This window comes from Triturus cristatus, chromosome 10, assembly GCF_964204655.1.
Source record: "Triturus cristatus chromosome 10, aTriCri1.1, whole genome shotgun sequence".
NCBI classification, from domain to species: Eukaryota; Metazoa; Chordata; class Amphibia; order Caudata; family Salamandridae; genus Triturus; species Triturus cristatus.
The window spans coordinates 272,804,412-272,822,644 of NC_140593.1; the positions used below are offsets into that span (position 1 = coordinate 272,804,412).

General features: G+C 42.7%; 1 protein-coding gene across 3 annotated transcripts in view; it reads left to right on the forward strand.

Annotated features, from left to right (window-relative positions):
* CLXN (calaxin) overlaps positions 1-18,233 on the forward strand; it is a 253,819-nt gene that overhangs the window by 132,226 nt on the left and 103,360 nt on the right. For all 3 annotated transcript variants that reach the window (XM_085631055.1, XM_085631056.1, XM_085631057.1), the window contains one exon: positions 1,567-1,671. In XM_085631055.1, coding sequence (XP_085487181.1) covers positions 1,567-1,671 — 105 coding nt within the window. The remainder of the gene's footprint in view (positions 1-1,566; positions 1,672-18,233) is intronic.

Genomic DNA, 18,233 nt, shown 5'->3' on the forward strand with positions numbered 1-18,233 from the left:
TGCATTACTGTATCCCATGCTAAGCACAGTTGTTTACCCGATCTATAGTGTTTTGAAGCTTAGTTATGACCATAGCATAGTTACCTCTGATAACTATTTCGTAGTCCCGGTGTACTCGGTCTCCTAGATAGTGAACTGGCTCTTCCCTCCATTGAAGTGGGAATTCAAGCTGCATGTGGCTTATTTGATATGTCATTGGCATTAATTATCATTTACCCCATTTAATCTGGAGCCCAGAAATAACCTGGAAATTTGTAAACTGTCTGACCAAATGAGATAGATTTGTAGTTGGTTCTCTAATATACAGAAGACTATCTTCAGCATGTCATATGTATACAGTGACATAAGCACGCAGTGGCCTCCAAAATTCTTTCCCCTCCTTGAATGGTGTTCTTTCAGAATACACACTAATGGTTCCATTGTAGCAGAATAAAAGCATTTGTGAGAGAGAACATCCCTGTCTAGTGTCGATCACCAAAAGTCTCCCCAGCAGGGAAGCTTTGACCCTAACTCTTGCTGTTCGATTTCAATATACTAAGACTATTCACTGTAAAATGCCTTTTCCCATCCAGGGCCATCCCAGTACCACAAGCATAAATTCCCATTCCAGTAAATCAAATATTTTTTACTATCAGGAAATGTGGCAGCTGCAGACAACCCTGGCCTTGTTTGATGGATCAACTTAATCAACAGCTGCAGGTTGTATGCTGTGGATCACCTGGGAAAGAAACTGTCTGATCAGCTAATAACAGTCCAGTTTTGTAGAGGATCAGATATTTCTCTAAAACCTGTCAAAATTGATCAAGGAGAGAGGTCTCTGAGGATCACTGTACAGATGGCTTCCACAGCTTGATCAAGATTACTATGAGAGCCTCACACATCTGGGCAAGAGTTACTCCTTTTTTCATGATCCTTCATACATCTGCGGTAGGAGGGAAGCTAGTGTGTAAAATCTTCATAAAACTCAACCAGGAGGCCATCACTACTTCATGGCATTTACCTTGCTAGATCCCTAATGGATTTGTAAATATCTTGGATAGTTATGAGTGATGCTAGAAGTTCTCTTCAATACTGCTCAAGCCATTCATTGTGGCTTTGTGTAGTTATTGAAGGATATCAGCCTGGGTTGCTCCGGACTGAGACATCTATAGATGTGTATAGTACTATGTGATGGCCTCTATGTCGCGTTCATGTGCTCTGTATTACTTGATGAAATTTCAATTGTTATAATATTTGGTGAAGGGCAACGTATTCCTATTAATCTAAGCTATTGTCCAGCTGTAGTATTTTTACCCAGGTACTACATTTTACTATCCACTGTGTCACAGTACTCCAGCATCAGTTCAAATAATTGTTTCTGGACGGTCTTGTCTCTAGTCTTGGCAGACCTCATTTCTAGGTGTTGGAGGTCTTGAGGTTCTGTAGAGTGGTGCCTATGGATTTAAGGGCACCAGGATGTTTAGCCATGCAGACTCCCCTTAGGTGTGCTTGATATTCCTCCCATAATCAACCAGTGGTCGATACTTTAGAAGTAACAAAGATTATCTCTCCTTTTGTTTTTTCCAGGACTTCGATCATGATGGTAAATTGTCATTTGAAGACTTTGACAAGGCAGTACATGAAGAAAGTCTTCTCCTAGAAGCATTTGGACCATGTTTGCCAGACATGAAGGTACTATAAGAGATCCCTAGTTACCCAATGTATTTCTAGACAAGTATGTGATCTGCTTTTAATACCATATCAAATCCTAATGGCCCCCACTCTAATTAGCTGTGTCTTGTTACCAACCAAGGATGTGCTATCGCCTTCTGGTTGGGTCAGAAACATCTTCTTTGGCTGTTAGCCAAAGCTGTAAATAGCAGCTACTGAACATGAACGTCCTCACTTTCCTTTTTCCACTGTCTGTGGGGACTGGACCCTGTTTTATGTGCATGAATAATCTGTCATGTGCATACATTTGACATTTTTCTGCTTTAGAGGATTTTCCCACTCTGGATTGTTTTAGTTTTTTGCTAGATTCTTGTCCGCTGGGTCTGCTTGTGCAACGGCATCCAGAACTTAAAAACACACACTCATTGCTTTCCACATTTTCTAGTAATTGGCAGTCACAAAGGCTCTAGTTCTGGAGCTTTCTATGTGTAAAGCTCAGGGAGGTCATTAAATAAGTATTCACAGCCATATTGTTGAAAAGTACAGGAGTCATTGCACAGTAGACATCAAACATGAAGAATGTAGGGTAATATTTCAGTTTTATAAAAGTTCAATTTATATCCAGAGATGCTAGAACATAAAGAATTTCATGTAGAAAAGGAGGTAAATCCCCTTTCTCCTTTGACATATAGATTAAAATATCATCAGCATAAGCTGATCGTTTAGTTTCAGTAGATTTGTGTACAAAGCCTGAAAAAAGTGTATTACAGCTAATACGTTCAAGGAAAAGTTTTAAGCAGAGAGTGAATAGCAGAGGGGAAAGAGGACATCCTTGTCGTGTACCTCTATGTAACCGAAAATGATCGGAAAACAATTATTAACAAAAATACTAGCACGTGGAGCAGAGTATAATAATTTAACAAATTAAATGAAATTAGGGCCCAAACCATAACATCGGAGAGTGGTAAACATAAATTTACAGTTAATACGGTCAAAGGCCTTTTAGGCATCAAGAGACAAAGCAACCAGAGGACAGTGAAATTTTTTACCAAAAGCAATGACAGTAGAAAACATTCTCGCATTGTCAGCGGCCAGTCTGCCCTTAACAAAACCAGATTGATCAGTTTTGACCAGTAAGGGAACAATAGTCTCAAGAAGGGATGCTAGGATTTTGGCAGATATTTTGCAATCATAATTAATTAATGAAATAGGATGATAATTTTTACAAAAGGTGTTATCTTTATAAGGTTTGGGAATAAGGACAATCAAAGCTTCTAGAAAAGGACCAGTGGCCTTAGATTTTGCAAGAAAAGAATTAAAAAGTTCAAATACTTTAGGGGCAAAAATGGAAAAGAAAGAGATGAAAATGTCAATAGAAAGGCCATCAGGACCATGAGCCTTGACTTGTTTAAGGATCTGATGGCATCCGTTATTTCCTGGAGAGTTATCGCAGCTTCTAATAAATCAAATTTATCAGGCATAGATGGAGGAGTAGGTAAGCCAGTTGTGAATATTGTGTTCTGAGGGGTTGGTATTATCAGAGTACAATAACTGATAATATTCTTGAAAAGTGGTAGAGATGTCAGCATCAGAAGATGCAATGTTATTAGTGTGTTCATTTAGAATCGGGCCAATAATTTTACATTCAGATTTGATTTTTAAGAAATCAGCCAACATCTTGCCTGCTTTGTTTTGACCTCCATGATATTTAGATTTAACTTTAAGGAGGACATTACAGGCATCAACTGTGGTAAGATTGCTAAGAGCAGACTTGACTTTAATTAACTTGTGTAGGACAGAAGAGGATTTAGAGGAAAAATAAGTATGTTCTAATGTTTTGAGTTGTTGTAATAAAGTAGTGTATTTTGCATGATTTAATTTTTTCCTCCTTGGTGTGTAAACTATAGTGAACGCATGAAAGAAGGCCTTAGAGGCATCCCAAGTATTAGGAATAGATATGTCTAAAGGATAATTAATTTTCAAGAACCCATTAATAAAGGTAGTAGCTTCAGATAGGAAATTATTATTGGAGAGGAGAAAGTTATTAAATTTCTATCGACCACTTTAGAATTATTCAAAGATAAATCAAAGGAAAAAAAAACAGGGGCATGATCAGAAATAAAAATAGAGCCAATCTCTGAGGACTGGAGAGAGGGAAGTAAAGGTTTACTAACCAAAATGTAATCAATTCTAGAACGAGTATGGTGAACATTGGAAAAAAAGTGAATTCAGAAGAATCAGGGTAACAAGTTTTCCAAACATCAAAAAATGGACGAGTGGCAATGGCAGATTGAAATGCTTTATGGGATTTGTCAGGGTTAAATTTACATCTAGACTCTATCAGTAAAAGGGTCTAACAATTGAATAAAGTCTCCTGCAACAATAATGTTAGGACTGTTAAGAGAAGCTAATATAATCTTGATGTTGTTCCAGAAATATTGATCCAGTTTAACAGGGCCATAAGTATTAAATAAAAAGATTTATCTGTTATGAATGACTACGTTAGCCAATACCCATAGTCCATCCTTATCACATTGAGCTGCTAAAATATGTGCATTAAAAGATTTTTGAAAAATATTTAAGAGATTCTATATCGTTACAATGAGTTTCCTGCAAACAAAGAAATATGTGAATTCAATCTGGACAAGAGAGAAAGTACCTTTTGTCTTTTGACAGGATTTCCCAGACCACAAACATTCCACCAGACAGCATTAAACATATTGTGGAATGGGATGCAGATACAGGAATACAGATGACATGCTGCATGAACACTGCAGAAAACAAAAAGACACCATATATTCAGTAAATATGTAACATATACATAGTATGAAAATAGAAGAGCAAAATACCAAAGATCACTCACCAAACAGTACAAAAAAGAGTAAAAAACAATTAATAAGAAGGGGTAAAAAAGTGATAGTAAGGTAAAGAAATAGTTCAAGGAAAGGGATCCAGATCTAAGGTGAAGAGTAAAAGAGATGTGCATGGGATGCAACAGCACCAAGAGCAAGATGAGTGGCGGAAGGATAGGTACTAAGTTATAAAAGAGAAAACAGCCATATAGAAACAATATAGAGGAAGATAGAAGAAAGTAGAAGAATATGAGAGTAACAAGAGTTAGAGTAATTGAGGAGCGCTGGGCACGTGTCACCAGAATGCTGGGTGATACTTTGGAGAAAAGATTTTAATTTGACAGGATCATTAAAGTAGCTTGTAGTGCCCTCTTGTGTTACTTTACATAGACAAGGATGCGGAATGCCATAATGAATGTGTAATTGTCTAATTAGTGTGTGAAGAGCAAAATCTTCTTTCCTTCTGGCATCAGTAGCATTAGAGAAATTTTAAGAAATATAAATTCTGTGACCAGACCATATAAGACAACGTTTTACTTTCGCTGCCTTCAACACATGAATCAGGTCTCTTAATTCCAAGAATAACATTATAATTCCTCTGGGTCTGGTAGAATGAGGTTGGAAATGACCAAGATGGTGAGCACGTTGAATGTTCAATGGTAGATCATGCTGAGCGTCCAAATGTTCAGGCAGGAAGTTTTCCAAGACGATAAGAAGGTCCGGGCCTTCCAAATTTTCTGGTAGGCCATAAAAATGAAGGTTGTTACGTCTGTTTCAATTTTCAAGATCCTAGGTATGCAATTTGATCCGTTGGTTTTCTTGTTCCAAGATAGGAATACTGTATGCGTTGCTCCATGTCAAACATTTTCGCTTCCATAGTGATCCATCTATCCTCAATTTGCTGACATTTTTCATTGGTAGCAGTCATGAAAGGTTTTAAGCCCCTCACCTCATCAAGGATAGTGTCAAGAACAGGATTGTGCGATGACATAATGGGTGAGGGGAGGTCATTTTTCACCCGCTTTGGTTTAGTGCCAGAAGAAGAGGACCTAGTAGAAGCAAACATTTCACTGACTATTGTAGCGTAATGAAGATGACGATGTGTAGGTTTTAGTGACGATTTGAGCCTGCCCATATGCTATATGAACAGCACGCACAATATACAGATGTGGAAAAAAGTGACGAGAGGAAAAAAAATATGTATCAAATTTGAGCACAATATAAGATATCCAAAGCAAAGAAAGCACTAAAAAATACTCAAAAACCCAGCATCAGAAAAAGTAGCAATGTCTATGTGGAAAAAAATGCTGTGAGACTGAATCATAGGAGCATTTTAAATGTCATTTATAGAAAAATACAGTTAAATAAAGAAAATGCAAGAATAAGCATTGAAAATATGTAATGCACATGACACTACTGAAAGGGAAAAAAAAACCTTTTCTGCCATTTAATTGTTGAAAACACCGGTATTCCTCAGCAGGGATCCTTAAGACGCTGTCGGTGCGGTCATAAAATGGTGACCGTTTGCGTATAAGAAGACAAGCTTACTGCTGTAGTTCTGGGCCAGGAACACGTATATAAGGAGTCAGAGCAGCTCAAAATGCCACTCTGACCAACGAGGACTTCATGGCAAGAAGCAGCCGACCCAAAGCAAAGCGGGGAGTCTGCATAAAGAAGAAAGAGCTCTGCGCTCAAGCGGAGCTCAGCCAACCGCTGCCATCTTCGCCAGCATGCGGCAATTGGATCGAGCTAACTACACTTGATGACCCTTGGAGGTGAAATGTCAGCAGGCCCTCGGGCCCACTATTTCTCTGGGCAGAGCATCTGTGGAAGCCCCTCCTCCCGCTCAGCATAGCCTCTCTCCACATCAGGGTCATATTTTACTGTTTGCTTTTCTGCTGCATTCCACATCACTCAGTGATGTTGTGCCTGTGATTCAAACAAGCCCACATCTTTGGGCACCTCATTTTAATTTTTATACAAGGCACATAGTTGCTGGTATTTTGGATGTGTGCATGATATGCTTAATTGGCAAAGCAACATTTTTAGCAATCTTTTTTCAACACTGAACTGTTGCATTCTTAGTTTGGAAATGCATGTCTAACAGCATTACAATAACAAGAGTGTTTTGAAAGCGATGTTTTCCGCCTGAGGTCGATCTTGGCACACAAAACAGATTTTTATTGTTGCTCATACCAATGATACTCATTTTATCAATCTCAAAAAGATGAAAAGCTGAGGGGATCTGCAGAGACTGGAATCTATAGCTTTCAGATCAAATTCATATTCTTGCAGTGGATTATTTGAGCGAGAGGACGTCCTCTCATGCAGGAATAGGTCATCCTGTCTAGGATTTTGCTTTGGATTCTGGAACTTGTAGTCCTTTTTTTCTTTATAAAATCAAGCTAGCAAGTCCCACAATGCAAAGAAAAAATCCCGGGCTGGATGAGTAACTCATGCATTACTCTGAGACACTTGAACTGTCTGTAATTATAATGTGCCTCTTGTCTTCCTTGCAGTCCTTTATGCATACTTTTTATCATCAGCAAACTATTTAAAGATATTTTAAATGAGTGACATCGAAAATGTTCCAGGTGCCAGGAATTTGTCATTATGTAATGTGTTTTGTGTCTCAGCTCGCTAAAAAGTGCAGATACCTGATCTTAAGAAACACTTTCTGTGCGCTGACACTTATGTGGCTTACTGGAGGAGCTGTCACTCAGATGTGCTAATGAACCAGCTCTGTGACTAAGGCCAATGTGTCAGTGATCTTCATGTGGGGATTCTGCTGCTAGAGGCATTTTTAGGTCGAGCCTAGAGCAGCGCAAGCGCTGCAGCTCGACTTTTAGTAAGGGGGATTTCAAATTGCTACCCTGGCCTAAAGCTTGCGTGCATGTGCGCGTGAAAGCGCGCAGCCGCCATCTGCCTTTCTTATCTCATTAATTTACATTTACGAGCCGTCATGGCTCATTAAGTGCTTTGCACACAACTCCCGCTGCAGCCCCCATCTATGCATTCGCAGATAATATAAATATAGCTTGCTTTTTGCGCAGAAGTTTAGCAAGTCTGCATTCTTCAAATTTAGATATTGTATAGTTCCATAATAGATAAACTAGCGGACAGTGAAAATGTAATTCCGCGATTTTGCAGCATTACAAGAGCACACCGGATTCAACGGCTAACAAGAGATGATGGCTCAATAATTAGGAGAACGCCAGGGTGGGGAATAAACGAAACCACCATCGATGCTGCTTACTACTTAAAAAGGCTCGTTTCGAAACAAGGTTCCTAATATCCTACATAATTCGTGCAGTCGATGCGTTTTTGCAAAACGGTAACAAATGACAAGAAGTGCAAACCAATTTGGGTGGAATGGGATAAGCAGAACGGGCTTTTTTCAATTATTAACCGATTAAAAGAGCGTGATAAATACTTTAATTAGCCAACAAACCTACAGGAGAGTAATAAAGACTGTTCTTAGTTACTGCCCTCACCCAGCCACTAGTAGTTTGGTTAAAAAAATATATAACAGTTTACAAGCCCTGCACAGAGAAAAGGCATTAATCATAACATAGGACTTGTTTGCCCATGTTTACTAATGCTGGGTTGAGTTACCAGAACAACTGAAATGCGGATAGGGAAAGGAGATTCATGTTCTTGAGACGCAATACCAATGTTCACACTCCCAAACCAACGTGCCATGTAACGCCTTTGAACCAGAAATGCTTACATTATGTTAATATTCTTATGTCTCATTTTTAGGTCTGGCTTGACAGCGCAGTTACCTGGACGACCTACTGCCATCAATTATTTCAAATATACATCAACTAGTCTTTGTCTAAACCCAGGAGTATGTTCCTGCTACTGACATTTTAGGGTCATCCTGCCCCCTAAGGAGTGCTTACTTTGGAGTGCATTGTTGACTATTTTACATCTCAAAAGTAATTCATCATCACTCATTACCTTTTATTGTATACATGCATCTTCAACAAATAGCATTTTTTTCACAGCAGTAGGCTTTAATGTTTTAGTGAAAAGTCCTCCTGGAGCACCATGTACACACTGGTGAAGAAGCAATGGCAAAGATAAGTTTGGCTTTAATATTCCAAAGCACGCATGCACGAATGCTGTTAGAAAACTTTCCCACATTAAAGCCATACTTATTTGCTTTGCCAAAGCTTATAATCTTCTAGTTGCACAAAGGAGAGGAAAACAACGAAATTAGGACCAATAGCAGTGTAACTATGCTCTCTTCCACCTTCAAAACAAAAAATATCAAATTTAAAATTGGTGGAAACACGGACAGATATTGCTAAATGTCAGTGTGTTTCTGCTGTGATGAAAGGCTGCTTTTTCCAGTAGCCCAGTGCCTCTCCTCACATCGCCCTTTCACAAAGTGACTTGCGTAAAAAGCAGGCTCATGTCCTACACCATCGCGTAGACTTGTCAAGATTATGTGCTGGTTCCAAGACCAAGGACACCTCGAAAATCAACAAGCATTGGCATAGCCAATAGGTCTCGCTTTTGGGACCCTTAAAGTATTTAGCTATGCAGCACAATATCCTTGGTGCAACAACATCAACTGTTGCATGGCTAAACACTTATAAACAGCTGATGTTGTTGCACCAAGGATATTGTGCTGCAAAACTAAATACTTATAAGGTCCCAAAAGCGAGACCTATTGGCTATGCCAATGCTTGTTAAAAACAGTTCTTCGATCAGTAGGCGTTAGGCTGTCCACATGCCACCATTTTGAGTGAATGCACTGCCTGTTCTTACAGTCAATGATGCACATCCATAACTGCTAAGGTGACAGAGGGCGGGTCCTTCCCAACAGGCATTTTTGGGAGAATGTTCCTGAGCTGCTTGGATGCAGAGCCTGTTGAACTAGTGCAGTCACACACCTTGGAACCTGCCGCTGAGACACTTTCATTCCAGAGCATAGTAGGAGAGGGTGTGGCGCTACAGTTGAACTCAGTAAGCGAGTAATGTGTTACACAGATTGCTAGATGTTCACTGAGAGGCACCAGGATGGTAATAAAAAACAAGAAGCAAGCGTGGCGCCTGAGAGGTCTTGTTCCTGTGCTGGGAAGGAGGGTAGAGGGCAGCAGCTTTCCCAGCTCTGGGAGGACTACGCAAGGGGGACAACCAGTGTCGCAGGAGCAGCTCTCAGCCATCTCCCAGTGCTGGAGAGGAGAGAGCAAGGAGTGCAACAGTGGGCCAGTGATGGGAGGACAAGACCAGGGGACGGATGCTATAGCCAGGAGAAGGGAGAGGGCATGAGCATGGTGGAGGGGTGGAGTGACCTGCAGGCAAAAGCAGTGGAAAGGAAGTACCTGGTCAGGAGAGAGGGTTTGGCACTCTCGGGAAAACAACATCTAACATTTGATCTCAGTCTTTGAATGCACATCAAATGTGACCAGATAACAAGATTAACAGCCCAGTTTACAGCAGAGCTCGGTAAACCACAAGCCTTGTCTCAAATGCTCCAGATTAAAGAAACAAGCAATTGCAATAGAATAGGTCTCACATTTACCCGAGTTTAAGCTATTGGCATTGTAAATGCCAATGCCATTTATTTCTGTTTTAAAAACAAAAATAAAAGGCATTGTTATTTGCAATGTCAATAGCTCAAACTCGCGTAAATGCGAGACCTATTGCATTGCAAATGCTTGTTTTACTTTGGAGTAAACATGCGTATTTAAAAACAAAAACGGAAATCCTGCCTTTAAAATAAAATGCCAGCTGATGACAATGGGCACGATTTGACATTGCAGCTCCTTAGCACTTGCATTGTAATCTCTTATAAGGTCCCAAAGGCGAGACCTTTTGGCTATGCCAATACTTGTTTAATCTGCCCCCGCGCTCTGTACCTCACGTTACCTTTCATCATTTTTACTCCTTTTGAGAAAGTCGCAACTCTGATTTGTGGGGGGGGGGGTTTTCTCCACAAAATGGCGCATAAAATTACATGACCACTCATGCAATTGTGTGTTGACTCTCAAATCATGCGCTGTTTTATGTGTTGTATTCCTGGATCTGTTATTCTAGTGTTAAGCACCTCTGACTCCAACATCCGTATTCTACTTTAAATTGCTTAGGTCTCAAACTACTGATATCTGCTAACTGTCTTAGGGCCTCATGTAGGAAGCCAAATACCGGTCGGTAATGGCCGATTTTCGGTAATTATACCGTTACCGACCGGTATTTTGGCTTTTGAGATGTAGGGGGAGAATTTCATGATTCGGTATAATATTACCGATTCGGTAAATTTACCGATTCGGTAAATACCGAATCATGAAATGAGATGTAGGGGGAGTGTGTGGTGGGTGTGGGGATTCGTTATTTACCACCAACTAAAGGTTGGTGGTAAATGACGAATAGGTGAAAAAATGCATTTTTGTGCACGTTTAAGTGTGCAATGTGGCAGACATACATGCCCTTAGGGCATGTATGTGCGCCACATGTGCACACATGGCCGAATCAGGGGTGCAACAGGGTGTCAATGTGACACCCTGCCACCCTTGCATGTGCTCCCCCATTACCGAATCGGTATTTACCGATTCGGTAATGAGGCATACCTTCCCATCAATGGGAAGGTATGCCTCATTACCGAATCGGTAAATACCGATTCGGTAATTACCGAATTTTTCCGATTCGGTAATATTTACCGACTCATTACCTACATTGCATTTACCACTTCATAAATACCGAATCGGTATGATTCGGTATTTATGAAGTGGTAAATGCCAGCCCACCTACATAAGGCCCTTAGTGTTTACGTTCATGCCATGTACTGTGCAACTATGTTCATATTTTTCTGTAGGTAGGGGCAAAATTTCTTTTAGGAGCTAAAATCTCAAAAAGCATCTTTTTTTCACACCGCCAATTGTTTTTTAAAGTTTTTCCCCTGCACAGAGCTGCAAGAAAGTGGCACAACTTACTTAACTAAATCCATTGCCCAGTTTGGTGCAGATCCATCCAGCTGGTCAAAATGAATGGGCAAATTAAAAAAATATATTTTCCATGGAGAGTATAGTTGAGCAATAACTAAACAGTGGTGCACTGCTGTGCAAAATATATATTTAGGGAAGAGATTAGTTTTGCAATGCCTTATCTGTTTCTGTGTGTTTATGCCGTGTTCATAATATTGAGGACACTGTTCTTTTCACACACTCTTTAAAGGCATAAATAACTTGCATAGGTATGTGCAGAATGTTGCTTAGGGTTAGCTATCAGTTGCAGATCGTTGGCAACTGCATACTCTAAGCCACTAGCAGGTGAGTTTTAGTGGCCTTTTTCTATAAATGTCCTGGCAGTTACCCTCTCACTGGGATGGTATGTTACCTCTTCAGTACGACATTCCTACTTTCACCCGGCCTGGGGCAGACACTGCGATTTGGGGAGCGGATCCCGAAAAGCCTCTACGTACACATGGTGCGCGGAGGCCAGCAGTGCCCCAGGGTCTGTTGGAGTCCCGGTCATGGTGCCCACTAGAGACGTTCAAGGTTAGAATGAACGTGGCTTCGGGGCAGGACTCACTTTGTGCCAGAAATTCTAATTAGACGATTGCTATAATTATTTCAGGATTTGGAAATCTCCTCTCTGTAAGGAGGACACCACTTGGTACCAGGATTTGTGAAGAGAGCGTTGTACTGGGTGGATTTGTAAAGATAACGTCGCCTTGTGCAAGGGTATGAAAAATAACTCAGACGTGACCTAGGGTGTTTAAAAAGAACACCGTGAATTGCAGGATTTGTAACTAGAAATGCTGGATTGCGACACACGGAGTAGCTGTGTCAGCGTAACTTTAAGCACAGCTTCCCCCTGTTCGGGAGGAACAAACACAGCACAGTGCTGTTACCGCAGGCTCTGAAAACAAGATGCTTGTGTGTAGCCGGATGAGTAAACTAGCACACAATGGAAGAAGGAGGGGCCCGACGGGGGGAGGGAGGGAAAGCGAAAGCGCGCCATGCACGCGTTGTGCTGAAACACCACAACCCGTACGCGTGCACATCTCCTGTCCGTACGCGTGCACATCTCCTGTCCCCCTTCGGAAAAAAAAAAAACCGACGACAATAGATCTCACCAAGCGAGCAGCGCATACGCTGCGTCGCTAGGCGAGAACTAAAAAGGAGTTCCTGAATAGATGTTAAAATGGTTAAGAGTGTATTTATATAGTACTTAGACCCTGCTCTCGGTAGTGGTAAACACAGCAAGAGGGATGACAAATGCATGCCATGGACAAATGAGGAGAAACATAGGATAGGGATAATGAAGCCAGCATATGGGAAGCCTATTGGCTGGCTGATGTCCACAAAGTAGATACAGCATGTCTCAAACAGACAGCGCAAGCGCTGTCTAGCCGAGAGCTAAAAAAAACTCTGTGACTTCTAATTTGAACAAATAAATATGACCTTACTCTCTATCAAGAATGTTTTATGGCAGTGCAGAATATTAGTGCTTGTAGCCAAGTTGTTCAGTACAGTAACTTTGACCCATATTCCCACCCGATTGAGCTTCCAAATTGACTTAGGTCTGTGATCATCATTAAGGTCAGAAACTGGTTTGGTTATATTTCTATTTGAATATCTCCTACTCATCGCCTTTCATGAAGAGGAGACTTAGAGGCCGTTCCAAGTCTGCCCCTTCCTCTTGTTCTAACATCAAGATGTTTGCTTCACCTATTTAATTGGTAAAACTCTCCAGCTGGGCAAAGCATATGCTCTTTCTGTAACAAGAAGCGTTCACAATTTTCTTTTGCAATGGACACTTGTCTACTCTGTCTACTCATTCATGCGTGCCAGACGCTAGAACTTATCTCTATTTTTTTTCTAATCTTGTTTTTATTGCTTTTTTAAACAAATTATACAAAGAAAATAGCGTAGAGTATTTTGTTCTAATAATGCGGATTACATAAAGCATGAATTGAAAAAGATCGGCAAGTAATTGTCCATATAGAGCGCTGATAGTTCCACTATCATTAAATCTAAAACAACAATACAAGGTCATGTAACAAAGGTATTTTGAAAATCCCGGCCCGCAGGACTGGCTAGCTAACGCAATAATTCCTTCAGCCTGTGCAATATGTCAATCAGTAAGTTCTGGATCTGATAATAAGTAGGAGCGGAGTGGCTGCCAGACGTTCTTGGTACGAGAGGCAGGTGGAACCAGGGAGGCATATACATCACTAGTCGTATCACAACACATCATCTCCCTGAGCAATGCCCCCACCGAGGGCGGCGCAGTCCCACCCCAGTTCAGAGACACCTGCCATTTAGCCAGCACTAGTGCAATAGCAGTGAAGCGCCTTATCCCATGACTCAGCGGAAGTACATACCCCAATAGGGCTAGTAGGGGAGTGAGCAAGAGTTCAGCCTCAACCATTTGTTCAAGGTGCCCAAACACTGCCTCCCAATAGGCCAGCACCGCAGGGCAGTTCCATGCTAAGTGGATACAATCAGCCTGCACCGCTGCACATCTCTGACACTGACATTTTAGCAAGCAACACTGGGGAAATATAGCTTCTATGTAGATATTTAAAAAGCAAAAGTTTGTGTTTATAATTATTGGACACTGAACGCGTCTGTTTGCAACAGTAAGCCCACATTTTGTTAGTCATAGGGTGCGGCAAGTTCCTCTCCCAGGCAGCACGACCACCACCCATCATCGGCCGGAGTACCTGAGCATATATTCTGGAAACTAAGTGCGCACCATACGCTGCCGTGATAATTGTAGTTAACGGGGGGGAGGTCTATAGGTTCCCCAGTCTCAGGGCGGAGCACAGCGGCCAGTGCGCAAGGAAGCGGTCAAGCCTGCTAACATCTCGAGCCAGTATCAAATCCGCCACCGTGCGCAACTGGCCATCCCTGAACGTACCGCTCACATTATGTATTTGACAGCGGCTGAGTACCCGCTGTGTCAAGTCTCGGTCGTGGGTGCTATCCAGGGATTATTTAAAATCGGTAGTTGTGGAGAATACAGGTGCCCAGCCCCCAGATACCTCCGCAGGCATTCCCAAGCCCAGCTCGTGGTTTGTAGGGTGTGAATCTTGGCCGGAGTTCTCCAAAGCCCACCTGGGAGAATAGTGGAGAGTGTATATGGACGGGCTTGCGTATGTTCAGGCTTCAGGAACTGAAGGCGTGCGTCCGGGTTATACCGATAGTAAGCTTAGTGCGCCTGTGCCACTAGATAGTACATATAAAAATCAGGTACACCAAACCCCCCTCTCTCGAAAGGTTGAATGAGAGTCTTCCATCCCATTCGCGCCTGTCTTCCCGCCTAGATCAGCATCCCCCTAAGGGTTTTGAAAAAAATAACCGTGAGCAGAATAGGTATGTTTCAAAAAAAGTATAAAAACCTGGGCAAGACAACCATCTTAATTGTTGCAATGCGCCCCGCCATCGATAAGGGCGGTATAATCTAGTGGTCTATTTGTTCGGATAATTGATCGGTGTCCGGGCCATAATTTAACCACACTACCTCTGAGTCCGTGCGGTGTATAGTAATCCCGAGGTATCAGGGGGGTCGTCACACCACTGCAGCTGGAACTCCAGCACAAAGGGCGCTGTGGCATCAGTCAAAGGGAATATTTTGGATTTCTTCCAGTTAATGACCAGTCTGGAGAAGACACCAAACCGCACCACCTCTCTCATAATAGGGGGAAGATTTAAAGCCAGCTTGTGGACGAATAAAAGAATGTCGTCTGCATATAAGGACACAAGTAAAGGACCCCAGTGGAACCCTATGCCCCGCTGTAGGTGCCGCTCCTGCAAATGCAGCACCAGCGGGTCCATTGCGATGATAAAAAGCAGGGGCGATAGCGGGCATCCCTGCCGGGTGCCCCGCGATACTGTGAATATATCAGACAATACCCCATCTATGCATAGCTGTGCAACTGAGTTAGTATATAGAAGACGGACCAGTGACCGGAAGTTTTTGGAGAAGCCAAGTTTACTTAAAGCCACAAATCGATGTGTACCTGTTCGGCATAAATCCCGACTGAAAGGGGGAGATAATTTGTCCGATTATAAGCGTGATATGCGGGGCCAGTATTTTTGCTAATATCTTATAATCCCGATTAAGGAGGGACAGCAGCCTGTACGAGGTGCAGTTATCAGCTGGTTTACCCGGCTTTAAGAGTAGAGTTACTATCTCCTTGCGCATAGTAGGGGGAAGCTCACGCGACATCAACGCTTCAGCGTAGACCTCGATTAATTGCGGGACAAGTTGTTCCATATAAGCTTTGTGAAATGTGCCAGTGAGCCCATCCGTGCCAAGGGCCCATAAGCCCACCAGGTCATTTATGGCTTCTATAATTTCGTCTGCACCAATGAGTGAGGCGAGGAAATCTTGTTATCCCCTCTCAAGCCACACCATCGCTATTTCATTTAGATACTCCGTCAGCGTTTCACCAGATGGTGGTAAACATGTTTTTTAGAGGCGAGTGTAATAGGACAAAAAACATGATTTAATGCCATTGCCATCCGTAACATGGTCCACATTTAAATCCCGCAGTCTTATGATGTATGTAGTTTGGTGCCTGGGGATAAGTAAATGCGCCAGCGTGCACCCCGGTCTTTCTCCCTCTCCATACACCCGGGCACAAGCATATTTCCCCAAGTAAGTTGTCTCCCGATGCGCCAGTTCCTGGAATTCTCCCAGCGACCCAGCGCACCGATGCAGCAGAGCAGGGCCTGTGCCAGTAAACGACTGGGCATCCAATTTTTGTAGTTCCTGCTCAGTGGCATCGAGCTCCCGGCAAATCGTGCGGAGAACCCCAGCCTGCTTAGCGATACAAATACCCCTGATATACACCTTAAATGCCTCCCACAGAGTTGCGTGTCGAGGCACTGAACCTGCATTTATCTGAAAGTATTCCACTATTGCATCTTGTACTTCACTCCTAAAAACAGCATCCAAAAGAGCCTCAGCAGGGAAGCGCCAAGCCCCGGATGGACGCACAACAGCAGGTAAAAAAAACGCAAGTAGAACTGGCGAATGATCCGAGAGGGTACGTGGAAAGTAATCCGTCTCCTGTGTGTTGATGAGCAAATCAGGGGTGACATACCATCGATCTATCTAGGACCAGCTGCCACGTGGTACCAAATAAAATGAGTACCCCTGAGCAGCCGGGCACCAATGCTGCCAGGCATCTGCCAGGTGATGTGCATGTAATAATGTCTGAAGTTCCCTCATGGAGCAAGGCTTAGTGTTGTATCCAGTGCCAGTGGTGTCGACCCCAGGCTGCAGCGTGACATTAAAGTTCCCACCAAAAATGATAGAATCAATTGGAATTGCAGTAATATGGGCCTAGATGCCCGCAAAGAAATCCTGAGCGTCCACATTAGGAGCGTAGACATTTATAAAAAGCAGACCCTGTGCACCTCCAGATCCTGCCACTAGCAAATAGCCGCCCTCTGGATCTTTGATTACAGTTTGGGTGATGAACGGGAGAGTTTTACGAATTGTTATGCAAACTCCCCAGGAATAAGTGCTATAACCAGCGAAATATTGATTGTCTCCCCAGGCAGCTGCAAATCTATTGTCTGAGTTTGGAGCATAGTGAGTCTCCTGCAGCAGTGCAACGTGTACGTTATGCCTAGCCAAATATGCAAGCACCTGCCATCTCGTACGTGGGTTGGATAGCCCCCTTACATTCCACATCATACAGTGTAATTCAAACCCTCCGGGTCGCCCGCCCATCCCCACCACTACAGTCACGGTCCGATGCGGATCAATATAACGATATGGGTATGCTGGGATAGCCAGGTGTAAGTATTGTTTATGACCTGCAAATCGAAAAGCAAAAGAAAAGCAATCAACCGGAACTCCCTCCCACCCACCCCTTGCCCACATCAGATATCCACCCAACTTGTATCTGGTGAATCCCAAAACATTACGTTTTTGCAAAACAAATGATTCAAAGAAATATCCCCAAACCAAATGCAAGCTGTAGGAGATATCCCAGGGGGGCAGAAACGTCACAAGCAAACCATGAATGACTATAACAGTATAACATCAATTATATGCAGCTGCAGTCATGGGAAAAGCATATAACAAGCACATCAATAGTGAAATAAAAAACATGAAGAAAAGGCGGCACATTGACCAGCGTACGGAATACTCCTAAGTTTGCGCTGAAGTCTATATTACTTCAAGGAAGGGTGGAGCATCTCTTGCCCCCATCCCAAGCATGCATCTATATTCCAGGGAAAGCGGCACTGCCCACTTTGTGACGTTTCCTGTGTTCTGTTGCTTCCACAGGCGTATCAGAAATAAGTCTTTTACCACCAAGCTGGACACGCAATCGTGCTGGATACAACATGGCATAGCGGACATTTTTGTTCCTCAGTGTTCACTTGATTTCTTGGAATTTACGCCTCGCCTCCTGTACCATGGGCGTGAAGTCTGGGTAGAATGAGATGTTCCTTCCCTGATATTGTAGATTTTCCATCTCTTGGGCATTCCTCAATGCCACATCTCTGTCATGGTTGTTAAAAAAATGCGCAATTTAAAGCGGGGGGTGCACCCAGCGCAGACTTGGGGGCCAGGGAACGATGGGCACGCTCGACCGCAAACGTGGCTGAAAAGCTGTCCTTGCCGAAGAGGTCAGTCAGCACCCGCTCTACAAATGCCTCCATGGGACCAGTGTTGGTGGACTCTGAATCCCCGCAATTTGCAGATTGTTTCGGCGTGATCGTGCTTCAAGATCCTCCGCCTTTGTCACTG